At 38.5% G+C, this 18,852-nt stretch overlaps 1 protein-coding gene across 1 annotated transcript in view; it reads left to right on the top strand.

The window, feature by feature from the left end:
• The window catches only part of lars2 (leucyl-tRNA synthetase 2, mitochondrial), a 192,980-nt gene that overhangs the window by 156,405 nt on the left and 17,723 nt on the right, over positions 1 to 18,852 (top strand). The window contains exons 18-19 of the mRNA XM_079836140.1: positions 11,094 to 11,171; positions 11,263 to 11,374. Of these exons, the coding sequence (XP_079692266.1) occupies positions 11,094 to 11,171; positions 11,263 to 11,374 (190 nt within the window). The remainder of the gene's footprint in view (positions 1 to 11,093; positions 11,172 to 11,262; positions 11,375 to 18,852) is intronic.

Here is an 18,852-nt window from a genome sequence, read left to right as displayed (position 1 = left end):
GGTCAGTCTTTTCAGACTGGTGTAAAGCGCGAAGTCTGACCCCACATGATTGTGCAGTGTCAGAGGTGCTTACATTTTTACAAGAGCTTCTGGACGCGGGTCGTTCCCCCTCCACGCTCAAAGTTTATGTGGCTGCTATAGCAGCGTATCACATTAAAGTGAACGGACTGTCACTAGGAAAGAGCGATCTCATTGTTCGCTTCCTTAAAGGGGCTAGAAGGCTTCACCCACCTCGCCCCCCTTGAGTCCCTATATGGGACCTGTCCACGGTCCTGGATGCCATGAAGAACTCTGCATTTGAGCCTCTGCATTCTGTGAGCTTAAAGCTCCTGTCACTAAAGACCGCTTTTCTGCTAGCGATTGCATCAGTTAAGCGAGTGGGTGATCTGCACGCGCTCTCTGTGAGCGCCTCGTGTCTGGAATTTGGGCCAAACGACTCCAAAGTCGTCCTCAAACCAAGACATGGATATGTACCTAAAGTGCTTTCAACTCCGTTCAGAGCACAGGTTATTTCACTTTCGGCACTTTCATCACAGTCAGATGAAATAGATGCTAATTTGCTCTGTCCTGTCAGAGCGCTGAGAATATACATAGAGCGTTCCGCTGCTTACAGGCAAACTGAACAGCTCTTTGTATGCTTTGGCGGACGCACCCGAGGGTGCGCGGTTACAAAGCAGACCCTGTCACGGTGGATAGTGGATGCTATCTCACTGGCCTATGAGTCTAAAGATCTCGGCTGCCCTTTAGGCATTAAAGCCCATTCTACTAGAGGCATGGCCTCTTCGTGGGCTTGGTCTACTGGCATTTCTCTGAATGATATCTGTGCGGCGGCAGGCTGGGCCTCCCCGTCCACTTTTATCAGATTCTATAATTTAGATGTTCCGGCTTTACAAGCTGGGCTTCTTGCTGTATGAACAGATTAACCCCTTAAGGCTCGATAAGTCCGGCCTGGGTTGAATATTGTATAAGTCATAAGCATATTCCTTATACGGCCCGAAGTGTCTGGCCACTCATTATTCCTGACCCGATTATGTCTGGTCTATACTTTATTGCACGAATATCGTGTTCATTCTCATGAGGACCCGACTCAGGTCTGGCCCATTCTGAATTATTGATATCATACTACGGGCCCACCTAGGTTGGCCTGGGTTTGGTGTCGTCGGCTTTAGAGCCGTTAAGCAAGCACGGCGTTTTGCATTGGTCCCCCATAGCGTTTTAGCAAAACGCAATACGAGAGTACTTTCGTAAGGGAACGTTTCGGTTACTAACATAACCTCGGTTCCCTAAGATGAGGGAACGAGTATTGCGTTTTGCTTGCCGTGCTTGCTCACTTGCTCAGGAGTCGCTTCAGTCGATTAACCTGACTAACCTTGCGAGAGTGGGTCTTATATACCCTAGGCTATGCAAATTATGTTGCCCCTTGTGGCGGGAGTTTGGAAGGACCTGATTGGTCCGTCCCGCCCCACGGTCTCGCTATAGGTTGCTGCAGTTGCAGCGGCACAGCCAATCAGCACGCAGCTGCTTCCTGCTGAGAGTTGTGCAGCTGCACTGCGTATAGAAGGTATTTTTGGATAAAAATTTGCTTCAATATCTCAAGGAAAGGAATTCCCCCATAGCGTTTTAGCAAAACGCAATACTCGTTCCCTCATCTTAGGGAACCGAGGTTACGTTAGTAACCGAAACGTTTTCACTGGCGTCTCGTCTCCATGATGTTTTCTAGTTTTCACTGGCGTCTCGTGGCCATGATGTTTTCTAGTTTTCACTGGCGTCTCGTGGCCATGATGTTTTCTAGTTTTCACTGGCGTCTCGTCTCCATGATGTTTTCTAGTTTTCACTGGCGTCTCGTCTCCATGATGTTTTCTAGTTTTCACTGGCGTCTCGTGGCCATGATGTTTTCTAGTTTTCACTGGCGTCTCGTCGCCATGATGTTTTCTAGTTTTCACTGGCGTCTCGTGGCCATGATGTTTTCTAGTTTTCACTGGCGTCTCGTCTCCATGATGTTTTCTAGTGTTCACTGGCGTCTCGTCTCCATGATGTTTTCTAGTTTTCACTGGCGTCTCGTGGCCATGATGTTTTCTAGTTTTCACCGGCGTCTCGTGGTCATGATGTTTTCTAGTTTTCACTGGCGTCTCGTCTCCATGATGTTTTCTAGTTTTCACTGGCGTCTCGTGGCCATGATGTTTTCTAGTTTTCACTGGCGTCTCGTGGCCATGATGTTTTCTAGTTTTCACTGGCGTCTCGTGGCCATGATGTTTTCTAGTTTTCACTGGCGTCTCGTGGCCATGATGTTTTCTAGTTTTCACTGGCGTCTCGTGGCCATGATGTTTTCTAGTGTTCACTGGCGTCTCGTCTCCATGATGTTTTCTAGTTTTCACTGGCGTCTCGTCTCCATGATGTTTTCTAGTTTTCACTGGCGTCTCGTGGCCATGATGTTTTCTAGTTTTCACTGGCGTCTCGTGGCCATGATGTTTTCTAGTTTTCACTGGCGTCTCGTCTCCATGATGTTTTCTAGTTTTCACTGGCGTCTCGTGGCCATGATGTTTTCTAGTTTTCACTGGCGTCTCGTCTCCATGATGTTTTCTAGTTTTCACTGGCGTCTCGTGGTCATGATGTTTTCTAGTGTTCACTGGCGTCTCGTCTCCATGATGTTTTCTAGTTTTCACTGGCGTCTCGTGGCCATGATGTTTTCTAGTTTTCACTGGCGTCTCGTGGCCATGATGTTTTCTAGTTTTCACTGGCGTCTCGTGGCCATGATGTTTTCTAGTTTTCACTGGCGTCTCGTCTCCATGATGTTTTCTAGTTTTCACTGGCGTCTCGTGGCCATGATGTTTTCTAGTTTTCACTGGCGTCTCGTGGCCATGATGTTTTCTAGTTTTCACTGGCGTCTCGTGGCCATGATGTTTTCTAGTTTTCACTGGCGTCTCGTCTCCATGATGTTTTCTAGTTTTCACTGGCGTCTCGTGGCCATGATGTTTTCTAGTTTTCACTGGCGTCTCGTGGCCATGATGTTTTCTAGTTTTCACTGGCGTCTCGTGGCCATGATGTTTTCTAGTTTTCACTGGCGTCTTGGAGCAATAAGTGGGCGTATCGTATTCAAATAACTTGACAAGTTGACGTCATCTAGTCAGAGAAAAAGCTTCGGTCTTCTAACGATTCTTAAAAATGACTCAGAGTCGACTCTTACTTTTGAAAGAAAATAACTATATATACGGTGCACTGTCATATTTCAAACTTTGCAGGATGTTTTTGTTCACTTAGATCTATGTTACACACTACATGAAAAGTAAATTTCAAAATTCCATGATAGGTGCTCTTTAACTAGGGGCCTGTCCAAATACCCACACTTACGGTCTTGGCCACTTGAGAGCACATGCACGCTATAGGAAAATAAGTGTGCAAGACTGTCCCATGTCTTAAAAATGCCAAAGTGCCGCGCCTCGATCCCAAATACTGCTTCGGAGTGGTATTCAAAGCTATGCGTATCCCATCATGCATCATGTTCGGGAACTCATGTGCCCTGATATCGTGAGATCTCCAGTACAACATTCCACTTTAAGTTAAATTAATTCGATATTGCATATAATTTGGTAGTAAAATATAAATTGTTGCACATTTTATTTGTGCAAAGATGAGTAGGCTGTGTGTATTTTGTTCATTTGCTACTGCTTTTTATCACTTAATTAGAAGCACCGCAATTGTTAAATTGTGTCTTCTGTTACATGGGGACTACTGAACAGACATTTAGATGTTTATTTTAAAATGCAAAGTATTGAAAATCAAAATAAAGCTCTGCAAACACCACTTAAAGTGTGTCCCATCGGGTATTCAAAAGTTCTACACACACTTGCAGACGTCTTGAACACTTGGGCCAAATACAGGAAATGCGTCATGTAATTAGACGAGTGGTCAAGTGTGGGTATTTGGACAGACCCTAGTATTAATGAAAGACTGAGTAATGTGTTGCACTCTTTGACCAGTTGGGGTCACTACAGCTCCCATCTGTATTTGTTCCATTCTGGTTTGTTTAGATATGCTTGGGTTGTAATTGATTTTTTGAAAGTACCAATATTTCATGCAGGATATTACAAAAACATTTTTTCCTCCCAAAGCTGAATGTACTGTACGGTAAGCTCTGAATATGTCGTTGGACACCCGTAAGGCCTCCGTTCATCTTTAGGGATTTTATTGTCGTCTTAATCCAGAATATCTGTGTTTTTCTCCCACCACCCGTGTAAAAATCTCCAGCCGAATGACCTAACTTAATTACTGTTTGACAAACACCAAGGTCGTGTGGTTCCGTCTGAATCCACATCTCTGAGTTTTCAATAATAGATCACTTCAGAATTCACTGTTTATATCCTTTTTGGCCACTGCAGAGCACCGTGCGGCTGTGCTTCGCTGTTATTTGGATGCATTTTAAAGATCTAGACCTTTATTACTGAAATATTGGCAAGTATTTACAAGAGCAAGATATTTCATCACCGCTCAAAAAAAAAGAAAGAAAGAAAAGCACGTAAACATTTGAAATGTGCCGTTATAACGGCAGCAATTATATATGTTAAAATAACGGCAGCATTATGATTGCCTCATAAGCGAATAAGAGGCTGTATTCACTTATTTCCGCTCATTTACATGTGGAATAAAATGACATCCTTTATTTTGAGATTAAAATACAAGACATAAAAACATTTTAACTATAATGTGGGTCTAATTTTAAACAGATTTAAATAATTAAATAATAATTTGGATATTATTTTCCTATTATTAAATTAAATACGCATTTATTCTTATTAAGACATTTGGAAAAACTTTTATTACATTGAAGTGGAAAATAAAACGGGTGTTGTGGAAAAAGATGGGGAGAAATGTGGCCACAAAAATCACAGGAAAAAACACCACAAACCTTAAGAGACATCTCAATGTTTTTATTTATTTTATTTAAATGTATGTGTGTGTACTTCTAACATGTTTAGTTGGTAAAATAAATATGTTGTCACTTCAAATCAGAGCATCTTCCGTGTCTGGAATGGATGTATTCTTGACTCTGTAAGGTAACAATAATATAATAAGATAACATTGTTTGAAATGGGTTTGGCTAAAAGAAGATTTTGGTTTTGTCTATAATATGTACTTATACTATATTGACTGGGTTAAATAGAATTGCATTACTAAAAAGAGACTAAAATACAATTTTCATTGACTAAAACTTGACTAAATGTCATCAGTTTTCTTGACTAGACTAAAAAGAGTATGAACGTGACTAAAACTAATAAAAACTAAAATGACAGCTTGACACAAAGACTAGACTAAAGCTAAAATTAAAACAGGCCGCCAAAAACAACTCTAATTGGCAGCAATGAAATTTACACTCTCAAGACCCTTAAAAGGTACTAAAGACGTCGTTACAAACCGCATCTCTCTACAGTGGCTCTACAATAACTTTATGAAGCGACGAGAATAGTTTTTGTGCGCAAAAAAAATCAAAATGACGACTTTATTCAACAAATTCTTGTCTTCCGTCTGGGCCTCTGATGTGAACTCATGAAGCACCGCGACGCATGCGCGAGAATATGACGTGCACTTTTTCGTTTCTCACGGTTTGGGCATCCAGGAAATGCACACTTTAGCCCCATTTTGAGCACTACGCCAAGACCTAAAGCACGATCAATGTGGAATTCAACAGCTTAGATACGGCACGTCTTCCTCTGCTTGTAAACAAAGCTCCTCACTTCCAGCTCTACGTCATATTCTTGCGCATGTGTCGTGAGTTCTCGTCAAAGGCCCAGACGGAAGAACTTGTTGAATAAAGTCGTTATTTTTCGTTAAAAAGTCGTTTTGGTTTTTTTCTTGTTTTTTTTTTTACTATATTCTCGTCGCTTCATAAAATGATTGCAGAACCACTTTACCAGTGTTAATTTCGTTGACGAATAATTTTCGTCATAATTTTCGTCAACAACTTTTTTTCACTGACGAAAACGAGACGATAACTAAATAAAAAATGACGAAAACCTACTGTCATTTTCATCAACAAATAAAAACGAGAGGAGAATGTTAGTGAGGGTGGATTAGGGAAGAATCCAGTCAGAACTGATGATCTGTGTCACAGATGAGCACATTTGATCTGAACTGATCTAACCGCTGGAAAACACGGCTCATCCCCAATCCAGCTCCAGAGCGGCTCAATCAATCAATAACACACATTTATGCCAGGCAATTGATTATGAACTAATGCTGATGAATAATGACAATGTTTACTTTACCATGTTTATATAGATATATGTTTTAGACGGTTGTAACAACGAATATTTTATCTCCTGAACTTGAATGAGCTCCTGCAACTGCAATAGAGGCGCAGACATTTCAAAATAAGAGTCAATGTGTGTTTCGAGCTTGTTTGTAATTAAAAGTCACGCATTATATATTTGTTTTTGGTTACACAATAAACTATATTTAATTTCATTCCCATTTAATTCATAGTCAGGAGGAATAACCAGCGTTTGACACATATTCAATAAAGTATCAGGGTTATAATAGTTCACTAAAACCTTTAAAACATATTCATTACTTGAAATTAAATAAATGTTAACTGAAATTAAATAAATAAATAAACAAACTTATTTGAAGCTTTGGCTTAACCTGATATGGCCAACTGACTAAAACAGAAATACAACGTTATAAAAACTATATAGATGTTTTTAAAAAAACAGACAAAAAAGTTTATTTTTAATGTCAAAAACAAAATGATGTCAAAATGTCAGTTCAAGTGTAATGCTTAAATGCTTATTGTATTACAATTTAACCAAACTCATTAGATTTTAGTCGACTAAATCTACTGTATATTTAGTCGACTAAAATCGTATGATATTTAGTCGACTAAAACTAAAAACAATTCCGGTGACTAAAATATGACTAAAACTAAATGGCATTTTAGTCAAAAGACTATGACTAAAACTAAATCAAAATTTGCTGTCAAAATTAACACTGCACTGTAGTGAGATGGACTTTGTTACGACGTCTTTAGTACCTTTTATGATTCTTGAGAGAGGAAATGTTGTTGAGGCCTTTCTGAGCCATCGGATTTCAACTAAAATATCTTCATTTGTGTTCTGAAGATGAACGGAGGTCTTACGGGTGTCGAACGACATGAGGGTGAGTAATTAATGACAGAATTTTCATTTTTGGGTGAACTAACCCTTTAAGCCTTAAATTTGTAGGTATGATGAATTAGGCTGTTCTAGTCATTTCAACTTCTCCTGGTCTAGTTGAATCTCTTAGGAATAAAAAAAATGTAATTGAAATTGGTCAAATTATTTTGTTGACTTACAATAAAGGAAAAACATGAATTGCTATGATTATTGGTCATAAAAAAAAATGTTTTACAATGAAAGGAATAGTTTGGTGACGAATGAGGAAACGTGGAGGATAGAGCAGAAGAAAACTTGGTTCTCGCGAGAACTAGCATGTTCTCACCATACACAGGACAGTTGGCGGAAGTTCGAGATTACAGTTTGTAAAGTTTTAAATATGGATATTTTTTCTTACACAAACCCATCAATTCGCTTCAGAAGGCCTTTATTAATCCCCGGAGCCGTGTGGAGCAGTTATATGATGGGTAGATGCACTTTTATGGACTTCAAAAACAGAGCAACTATTACTGCCATTATAAAGCTTGGATTAACCAGGACGTTTTTAATATAACTCTGATTGTGTTCGTCTGAAAGAAGAATGTCAAATACACCTAGGATGACTTGAGGGAGAGTAAATCATGGGATTTTGTTTTTGTTTTTTTGGTGTTAACTATCCCTTCAACCGCATATAATATCCACATCTGGAACCGATAAGGACAAACAGCGTCATAAAGAAGTCCATTGACCCGAAACCCATTTTAGGCTCTTTTGGAGCTTGACAGTCATTGTTTGAAAAAGAACATTCGGCTAAATGTCTGCTTTTGTTTTCTGTTGAAGAAAGTCAAATAGGTTTACACTATAACAAATAGAAATTAATACTTTTATTCAGCAAGAATGTGACAGTTAAAGGGGTGGTTGATTGCCACCTTTTTACAAGATGTAAAATAAGTCTCTATCCTCTAGTGTGTATGTGAAGTTTTAGCTCAAAATACCCCACAGATCATTTTTATAGCATGTTAAAATCGCCACTTTTTGAAGGGTGAGCAAAAAGCTGCTGTTTTTGTGCGTCCCTTTAAATGCAAATGAGCTGCTGCTCATGGGGCGGAGCTTGAAGAGCTCCAGTTAGCAGCTCTGATTACCTCATGCAGACACACAATGAACCTGTTCAGCCTTTTATGATCAAACCGGAGTCGGACAATGATGGAGAGACTCAAGAAGAAGTGACAACATGTAGAACGAGACAGGACGTTTCTGAAGGGATAGTTGACGAATTTATGAGTTAACGATCTTCAGTCATTGATTAGCATATTCTGTCATGATAATCTCACCCCCTTTGGTGTGTGTGTTCCCGGGGGCGGGGTTTATGTAAATTTCAGGGTTAGTGATGTCACTAACCCGGGAGGAAGCCCGTTGTAGTCCTTAATAAAATAAAATAAATAAAATAAAATATCTCCCTTTGCTTTGAACTTTGAGCGTCATAACTTTGCAGATGTTGTTTATGCTCAAACAGCGACACTACACACTCACTAAAGTTAAAAAAGTCAAATCATTATCAACCACCCCTTTAAGACATTTATAATGTTACAACAAGGGATTTCTATTTCAAATAAATGCTGTTGTTTTGAACTTTCTATTCATCAAAGCATCACAGTATCACAGTTTACATGGAAATATGAAGCAGCAAAACTGTTTTTTTAAATTGATAATAATCATAAATGTTTCTTGAGGATGATTTCTGAAGGATCATGTGACACTGAAGACTGGAGTAATGATGATGAAAATACAGCTTTGATCACAGGAATACATTACATTTTACTATACATTCACAAAGAAAACTGTTATTTTAAACATATTCACAATATTACAGTTTTTACTGTATTTTTATCAGATAAATGCAGCCTTGGTAAATCTTACAGACCCCAATCTTTTAAACAGTAAGCTAGTGTATAATGACATGGAGGTGCATGTTTTTCGTTTTGAACCGTTTCTTCAGTAAATGAAAGGGTGTGTGCAGTGGGAAAGTGATGTTACATGTGGAGTGTGTATATATAGCCAGTATAAATAGCCTCTCCAGGGCTGAGATTGATTTTGCCTCTGGACTGTACTGGATCTAATCCAGAGCTGCTAAGCCTCACGATCTTTGATCTTCTGCCGGGAAAAGCCGCTGTCCTTCCTTCGGTCAGGGCCTCTCGAGAATAGTTGTTGTTCTTTCCGTTCTGATGTGGAGCCTTCCTGATCTGGACTATCCAAAGGAAACTGGTTATCTAGTCTCAAACCACGACAATGGAGCAGCTTCCACCAGCAGAGGTCATGTGTTCACATCAGGCTTTATTAGTGAAGAAACCTCCATCCTCTCAGGCAGAAACGAGGCACCTTCAAGCTCTGAAACACTACATAGGCAACTGCCTTTTAACCCTCTGGTGCTCTTCGTTTAGGGGTTGCATTGGTTGTCTTCCCGGTCATAAGTGACCGGACACCTAAAAATTAAACTTCCTCCACCCCAGTAAAACCAATGCAATTTATTTTTTTTCAATAATATTTTTTCTTTTTAATATTGTATTTTGAGAGGATTTGATGGTATTTTTTTTTATATTTATGCAATGATTATGGTCTATTTTTGCCATTGAAAATTATACCTTTTTTTTTATTTGTAATTAAAAAAATATATATATTATTATTGCAGTATTTCAGGTTAAAAAAGAGACTAGGCCTTCAAAATATTTTTTTTGGAAGGCAGATTAGCGCCCTGTTTTGGAATTATTTAAGGAATCCTGCAACCATGGGTGTAACCACTAGAGGCCTCTATGGAGAGGCTTGAGAATTCCCTAGTTCTGTTTTGAACACATTTATTGATTTTTTTTGTTGTTGATGGATTTGAATAAATATTAAAAAAATCTCAAAGACTATTTATTATAAAGTTTTAGATATTTTTTTGTTTGTTAGAAATATTGATTTTTTTCTTCTGTGAATTTGTGTTTTTGCAGATTTCCCATTCATTTCCTATGGTGGTCATTTTTGACCGAAGAGCACAAGTGGGATTGTTTTTTTTACGACCAATCAGCATGCTCGAATCATGCCCTCAATCTTTCCGTGTGTTAACATACCTAATACTAGAAAAGTCACCAAGTTTCATATTTTTCCAATGAAGCTGTGATTTAAAAAAATTCAAAAAGTGGTTCATAGGCTCAGTTTTTCATAGGTGTGTGTGTGTATAAGTGTGTGCGTGTGTGTGTGTGTGTGTGTGTGTGTGTGTGTGTGCGTGTGTGTGTGTGTGTGTGTGTGTGTCAATATCACACTCTTGATGTTTTAGAGTGTCACCCCTTTACTGCTGTGTACTTTTTTTCAGCATTGTGGCTGATTTGTAGATTATACACACAAATATTCAGTGAATGTTTGTGTTTTTGCCGATTTCCCATTCATTTCCTATGGTCGGTCATTTATGACCAAAGACAATGACCAATTAGCATGCTCGAATCATAACCCCAATTTTTTTTAGTGTGTTTACATACCTAATGCTAGAAAAGTCACCAAGTTTCATATCATTCCGATGAAGCTGTGATTTTTAAAAGTTCAAAACAGAAAATTTTCCGGTCAGAAATGACCAAAGAGCACCAGAGGGTTAAGAAGCACCTGCTGAATTGAAATGCTCTACAGCGACATGAAGCACTCGGATGGCTCAACTTACACTCAGAATTGAGTTTGGCATTAGCACGTTTGCTCATTTAAAGGGGTCCTATAATGCCCCTTTTTACCAGATGTAAAATATGTCTCTCATGTCCCCAGAGTGTGTAGCTCAAAATACCCCACAGATCATTTTTATAGCATGTTAAAATTGTAACTTTTTGCGGGTGAGAAAAATGCAAATTAGCTGCTGCTCTCGCCTCCTTTCAAGTACTACAAACAGTGTGGGAAATGCTGATATAAAGCTGTTCTGAATGAAACTAAGCCTGATGATTCTGTTGACAGGTCACAGGTCACTTCACAGAGGACTTCCTGTTTAATGCGGCCATCTCTCGGCTCATGGGCCTGACCAACACACTCTCAGTAAGTCGACTGTCTTTCAGAATAATGTGCTTGGAAATTCAACTGATCGATTGAGCTTTGTGAACGTCCCGTGCTCTCTCTCTGACTGTAGCAAGCCTCGGCTCGGGTGGTTCTGCACAGCGTGGAGTTCGAGGAGGCTCTGGCGGCGCTCTGTGTGATGGCGGCTCCCATGTGTCCACACTTAGCTTCTGAACTTTGGGCAGGTATGACAGACTCGCCCCCCTCAACATTCACTCATCCTCATGTTTCCAAAGCCGTAAAGTTCAATAAAAGTGAGTTAGAAAATAACAAACAAATTACAAACATAGATAAATACAATAAGAGAAACATACAACAGAAATAAGCAGAGCGTTATCTTTTTCAGGTAAATCTAATCTTTTCCGGACGCTAGTTATTTTAGGGCGCTTTCACACCTACCTTGTTTGGTCCGGATTTTCGGACTTTTCAGTTTGGTCCGAGTCAAAATTACAGGTCCAGACCAAACAGACGAAATTTGGTCTGACGAAAAGAGGTCGTCTCAGTCCGGATCAAACTGAACAAAGGTTTGGTTCGTTTCTAGTGTGAAAGCATTTTCAGGAAGTTCCTGTTTATTTTTTATATTATAATGTTATTTTTTTTCATTTTCATCTAGGCTACCTTGATTATAAAAAGTGAAAATATGCGCAATATGTCAGAAGACAGAAGGTCAGAAATGATTTTGAAATAAATTTTGTATGATTTTGCTTAGAAAGCCTTTCTTTAATGTGAATTTCGGTTTGTATAAATTGCATTAGGGATCGACCGATATTGTTTTTTTTTTTGTGCCGATGCCGATTTTTTTTCATCAGCCTTAGCCGATAAGCGATACGAGCTGCCGATTTTCTTGAGCCGATATTTGGAGCCGATACTGCTTTTGCTCCCTCAATTTACAACATAAAAATGACACCATGATCAGGATGAAAACAATTTAAAATTTACAATTTAAAAAAAGGAACATTTATTGAACTAAAAAAAACTATATTTAACAAATAGTAAAAACAGGTGAGGTAGAACAAGAAGAAAATAAAAGAGTTCAGTGGTGAAAATAAATTCTGAAAATAAATATTTAAGCATAAATAAAATAATTACACTATTGCTCACAGTATCAACAAGCAAGCAGCATAATAAAGTGCACACTGACTGTACTATACTTCATTTAAAACTATTTACAACCTAGTCATTTAATGGTTACACTAATAATAAAAAATAAGTAAAAAATAACCCAAGTTGGGTTGAATATGGACTAACCCAGCAATTGGGTTGTTTTGACCCAGCGGTTGGGTTAAATGTTTGCTTAAAACAACCCAATTGCTGGATTAGTCCATTTTCAACCCAACTTGGGTTATTTTTAACCCAGCATTTTTTAGAGTGTAGGTGCACTTTCCTTAATCTCTTGTAGAGAAACACCAGCGGTAATTCAGGAAAAAATCTCCCAATGCTCCACGTGAAACTTCAGTCTTTCCACCTTTTACCATCGTGTCAATTCTCAATTGATTTTGATTAATATGCGCGAGGGAGAGCAAGAGAGTTTGAAGACGGTGAGAGCTGCCCTGTGGACGCCTGTCTGTAAATAATGCAGGGGAAAAAATATTGGTGAACGCAGCAGCCTTACATCGGCCGATACACGTAAAAATACGCAAATATCGGCCGATATATCGGTCTAACACTAAATTGTATCTTAATTTTAATAAACGTTTAATCAGATAATTGCCTAATTGCCAATAAACCCAAACTCAGCAGATACTTGTCTCACAAATATGAAAAATATGTGTATAGAAAGCTTGAAATGTCCACTTTTAAACGTAATGAAAAGAAAATAGTCAAGCAATGCGCCCGGTTCAATAGTGGCAAAGATATGCGTCCGTTCATTCACTCTTGTCAAAGACGCTGACGTCAGACGCACGTACATTTACAAACCAATCACTGTCCAGATGCAACTCACATAGATGAAGACGAGTGGACACAAGTGAGTCATGTAAAGTTCTTTAGTGCGCTCGTATAATTGCAATGTGAAACCAAACCAAAACTAACCGAATGTGTAAAATGTATCAAAACATGAACTTCGGTTCGGACCTTGGTGCGGACTTTCAGGTGTGAAAATGCCCTTAGTCTATAAAGTTTTAAATATGGGTATTTTTCTTACACAAACGCATCGCTTCGCTTCAGAAGGCCTTTATTAACCCCCGGAGCCGTGTGGAGCAGTTGTATGATGGATAGATGCACTTTTATGGTGGATAGATTCACTGCCATTATAAACCTTGGGTGAGCCAGGACTTCTTTAATATAACTCTGATTCGTCTGAAAGAAGAAAGTCATATACACCTAGGATGACTTGAGGGTAGGGTTGGGAATTGTGAGAAATTTTCCGGTTCCGGTTCTGGTTCCGCCTAACGATTCCGGTTCCATTAAAATTATTAAACAAATAGTGGTAAAGGAAAAAGGCACAATACGCAACTCAAACAATCCTTTTTGTGTTTATTACTTTCTCTCAAATTAATTTACAGGTTGGCAATATCAAAAAAAGTCCTGTATTGAACATATATTACAGTATTAATTAAGCCATTCTTGCAAAAAAAATGTTTACTTACGGACATTAAAATTAAATATGTTCCAATGAACACCTCTGAAATTGTCTTATTACATTTTCTCTCTCTGTCTCTGAATAAAACCAAGTTATAAATTATATTTATTAGTTATATTTATTAATTAGTTGTATATTAAGTTAATAGTAATTCAGTTATTCAGTGAACTTGTAAATAATAAATGGTAATTCAGCATTACATGTAATTCTCTCTCTCTCTCTCTATATATATATATATATATATATATTAGGGCTGTCAAAAGATTAATCATGATTAATCGCATCCAAAATAAAAGTTTGTGTTTACATAATATATGTGTGTACTCTGTTAATTATTATTTATATATAAATACACACACAAGCATGTATATATTTAAGAAAAAAATATTATTTTTATATATAAAACTTTTATATATATATATATATATTGTAGATTTTATAAATGTATATTCAGTATATACATGCAAATATTTCTTAAATATATACATGAATGTGTGTGTATTTATATATAAATAATAATTAACAGAGTACACACACATATATTATGTAAACACAAACTTTTATTTTGGATGTGATTAATTGCGATTAATCTTTTGACAGCCCTAATATATATATATATAACATGCAAATGTGATACATTTTGCTTCATCGTCACTCATTCTTTGGAAATGAATCCTGTGACTCTCTTCACCATGCGAAAATATCTGACGCAAAAGCGTGAATGTGTAGCGCGAGGGCTTTCAGTGCTGAACTGCGTTAATTGGTTGCACTCCTGGAAACGTAATTAATATTCATGATGAGGTGAGCTGTCGCTCGCTATTAAAGGATACGCTCCCAGCGTTTCACACACACATTGCACCAGAACCGTTTTCGGAACCGAAACTTTGGAATTCCCCGCGGTTCTGGTATTTTTCAAAAATCAGTATCGGTTCTGCATAAGAACCGGTTCTCGGTTTCCAACCCTACTTGAGGGTGAGTAAATCATGGGCTAATTTTCATTTTTGGCTGAACTGTCCCTTTAAGACACTGCAGAGATAACATGTCACATCCTGAAGTCACGTGTCTTTACGGGATGTGTGTGAACGCATGCACAGAAAATCACTGGCAGTGTGAATGAACCAAAACCAAACAATCCCGGGACACATTATCAGTGTATTTTCCAGAACCTCAGTGTGAAAGGGGCTTTTGTGTTCACGATGTGCAGTCACAAAGTGGCATCTCATCTTGTTATCTTCAATCCGAGGGCGAGATATGCCTCGTCACATTTGACTGAATGCAACAAAGCAACATTAAGCAGACAGTTAAGGGTGCTTTCACATCTCTAGTTCGGTTCATTTGGTCCGAACCAAGGGCAAACAATTATACATTGTAGCATTTCTCAGCTTTTTTGGTTCCTTTTCACACCACACTGATTGCTTTGGTCCGAACCAGTTGAAACTAACCAAAATGCAGTCACATGACAACATCCACATCACTCATTGGCCATGGCGTATTTCCTAAACTGCGACTGCGCAGGCTGGTTTTGTCCCTGGCCATAATCTATTACATTGTTTGTATACACCACAATATGCAAACAATGCATTTCTATAATGAAGCGTGGATCTGGCTTGAAAACAATGTTCTAATGCGCTACAAACGGCGAGCGCGCATCGCTCGTCACTTCAAGCGGAGTTCGCGCTGTTCTTGTGAGTTTTCGAAAGTTGGGACCTAATATCAGGCCCGTAGCCAGCCTAGTGAAAGAGGGTGCTCTTTTTGCCCAAAAAGTGGACCTTTTTCACATCATATTTACTACAATGTTGTCAAATTACTAACCAAGATCATGTACCACCTTTTTCAGTCCAAACACACACTGTTATTTGGCATCAAAACTTCCCCACAAAGTTTAAATCACAAATTCACGTGACAGAACTCGAAGGTAACGTGTGTTTGTTTCATGTTGTGAAACATGAAGTTTTGAAGAAGACACTAAATGTACATTTGTAGGATCACTAACGTATAATTGGTCAGGAAACAGGTGCTTTAATTACTTGGCCTATACTTTGCTGCAAACACACACACTCCCCAGGTAGTTAGGGGGTTTCGGGGGGCATGCTCCCCTGAGAAATATTAGTTTTCTCTGATCTACATATGTGCATTCTAATACGCTTGAAGGCCAAAAAAATTATGAGAAATAGCTTTAAAACCAAGTCAGGGCAGTAGATTATTTGTCAATTCCTGCTCTCTCTTCATCTCCATCACTCTTTCTTTTTTCTCTCATTCTCCTTATCTTGCTCTCTCTTCCCCTCCTAAAGCAGTCAACAAAACATAGGGGCAATTTATATTTAGAATATATTTTTATTAATCACTTTCTAAGTTTTTTTAAAAATTCATTCACAATATGTACACATTCATTATTAATCATATGCTTTATATGAAGAAAAGGGATTTGTTAATGTTTCTTGTCCTCTCACATTGACAGTTGCTAATTATTACATTAAATCACGTAAATTATATACGTAGGGTCCTCATTATTAGATAACAAGTCAAGAATATGATTTTCCTATTTATATACCTATTTTAAATTAAATATGGCAAAATTAGACAAAGGTTTATTAGTTTGCCTGATTATTTTTATCTGTAGTTTTAGGGCGCTTTCACACCTACCTTGTTTGGTCCGGATTTTCTGACTTTTCAGTTTGGTCCGAGTCAAAATTACAGGTCCAGACCAAACAGACGAAATTTGGTCCGACGAAAAGAGGTCGTCTCAGTCCGGATCAAACTGAACAAAGGTTCGGTTCGTTTCTAGTGTGAAAGCATTTTCTGTATGGTTCATACTTTCAGACCATTTACAGGAAGTTCCTGTTTATGTTTAAATATTATAATGTTATTTTTCAATTTAATCTAGGCTAAAAGATGCGCAATATGTCAGAAGACAGAAGGTCAGAAATGATTTTGAAAGAAATTTTTGTATGATTTTGCTTAGAAAGCCTTTCTTTAATGTGAATTTCGTTTTGTATAAATTGTATCTTAATTTTAATAAACGTTTAATCAGATAATTGCCTGAATTTAATAAATAAGAAGCAAATAGTCTATAGCAGACAATAATCGCGGGAGCGATCACATGCTTTGCACATGAACTGGAGCGCGTCTCAAATAAACCCAAACTCAGCAGATACTTGTCTCACAAACATGAGAAATATGTGTATAGAAAGCTTGAAAATGTATAATAGTCAAGCAATGCGCACTGTTCAATAGTGGCAACGATATGCGATATGTAAAGTTCTTTAGTGCACTCGCATGATGGCAATGTGAAACCAAACCAAAACTAACCGAATGTATAAAATGTATCAAAACATGAACTTCGGTTCGGACCTTGGTGCGGACTTTCAGGTGTGAAAATGCCCTAACATTTAATTCCTAAAACAGCTGCTAAATATGAAATGTTTAGTTTAGCTACTTGCATCTTATCTCGCACTTTATGAGCGTTTACTGAAGCGTCGCGCTGGAATTTCAGTGAACATAAAGCCCGCCTACTTTGTTTTGATTGGTCCTCTTAAATGTTTGACGAGGCAGCTCAGAGGAGAAGATCTTGGTGCTGTGCAATATCTGCTGCATTAAAGTAATACTATAGGCAATTATTTCACAACATTTATTGCCTACACATCGGAAAAATACAGGGGTCCGGAGTCTAATTATTGGCCGTCCTTTCTTAAAATAACACCTGTTTATTACAAAAAACAGACTTAAATTCTGGACCTTTGGCAGTTATGCCTACGGGCATGAATATGGTCATCAGACCAAATTTCTATGAGTCTCCGCCCCTCCTCACTTCTCCAAGTTTGTCCGCGAGAATAAAAACTAGATGTCTTACGGCGGAGTCTCTACCGTCATCACCGGCGGCCATCTTGACACAGGCAGGGCTCTGTGGTTCCTGATGATCTGCAAGAACACGAATACTCTTATCTCACTGAAATCTTGACGGATTTACAAATGGTTTGGTCAACGTTATTAACGTGGCTATAATTATGGATGCTTGAACAAATTATGAATATTTTTTCATAAGTATGCAGTGTCATAACTACATCTCTGAAATTTATAACAAACCAAACAGTTTGAAAATCGGTAGAAAATTTAGCAAGTTATGGTTATTTAAAAAGTACATGCACCATTAAAACACAATGTTATGAGTGAGCGAGCTGACTGTGACAAGATGGCCGCCAGGTGCTGACGTCGACCTCCATTGGCCAGCAGCGCGGACGAGACATCTAGCCTTTATTATGTATATCAATGGTGCAAACTGTCAACAAACACGTCCTCATCCCATAATGCACAGCGCAGCTGACTATGGCAGCTGGTTTAGTCCAAAAATGATCAGTACTTTTACAGATCACGTTCCCAAACGAACCACACCAAAGGGGAAAACAACTCTAGTACGATTCAACCCAACTAAATGAGGCAGGTGTGAAAGCAGCCTAATACTCATGACTGCTAGTTGACATGTTGGTAAAGTTACTCATAGTTAGTCAAATGTCTAAATTGGACCATCCAAATAAAGTGTTACCTATTGGTGATTCATAAACTCAGTATCCGGTTTGCTGCGTCAGTGCAAATTAAATTACAGATTGTTCTGACTGAACTCTGAATGTCTGAGTGGTGCTTTCTGATAAACACAAAATGGATTGAGGTAAATAAAACTGACTCAGGATGAAAGTGAATAATTGTGAGCTGGGTGAAAAGTCGTGGAAATGCTAGTGGTGAGGAGAAAAGGAAACTGTTGGCCCCTGTTGTCCATTCCCTCATATCCCGCTATTGTCACACACACACACACACACACACACACACATGCAGAGACTTTGTGTCTGTCCCCTGAGGAGAGAAATGTACACACGCTCTGATAACTGATGCTGAGCAGAACACACAAGATGTGTAACCATGTGACAGATCGTTTCTTGTTAAGGGTGTGTGTGTGTGTGTGTGTGTGTGTGTGTGTGTGTGTGTGTGTGTGTGTGTGTGTGTGTGTGTGTGTGTGTGTGTGTGTGTGTGTGTGTGTGTGTGTGTGTGTGTGTGTGTGTGTGTGTGTGTGTGCGTGCGTGCGTGCGTGCG

This window comes from Gobio gobio (assembly GCF_949357685.1).
Source record: "Gobio gobio genome assembly, chromosome: 15".
Taxonomy (NCBI): domain Eukaryota; kingdom Metazoa; phylum Chordata; class Actinopteri; order Cypriniformes; family Gobionidae; genus Gobio; species Gobio gobio.
Note: the sequence above shows the minus strand (reverse complement) of the source record. Positions and strands in the feature narration are given on the sequence as shown.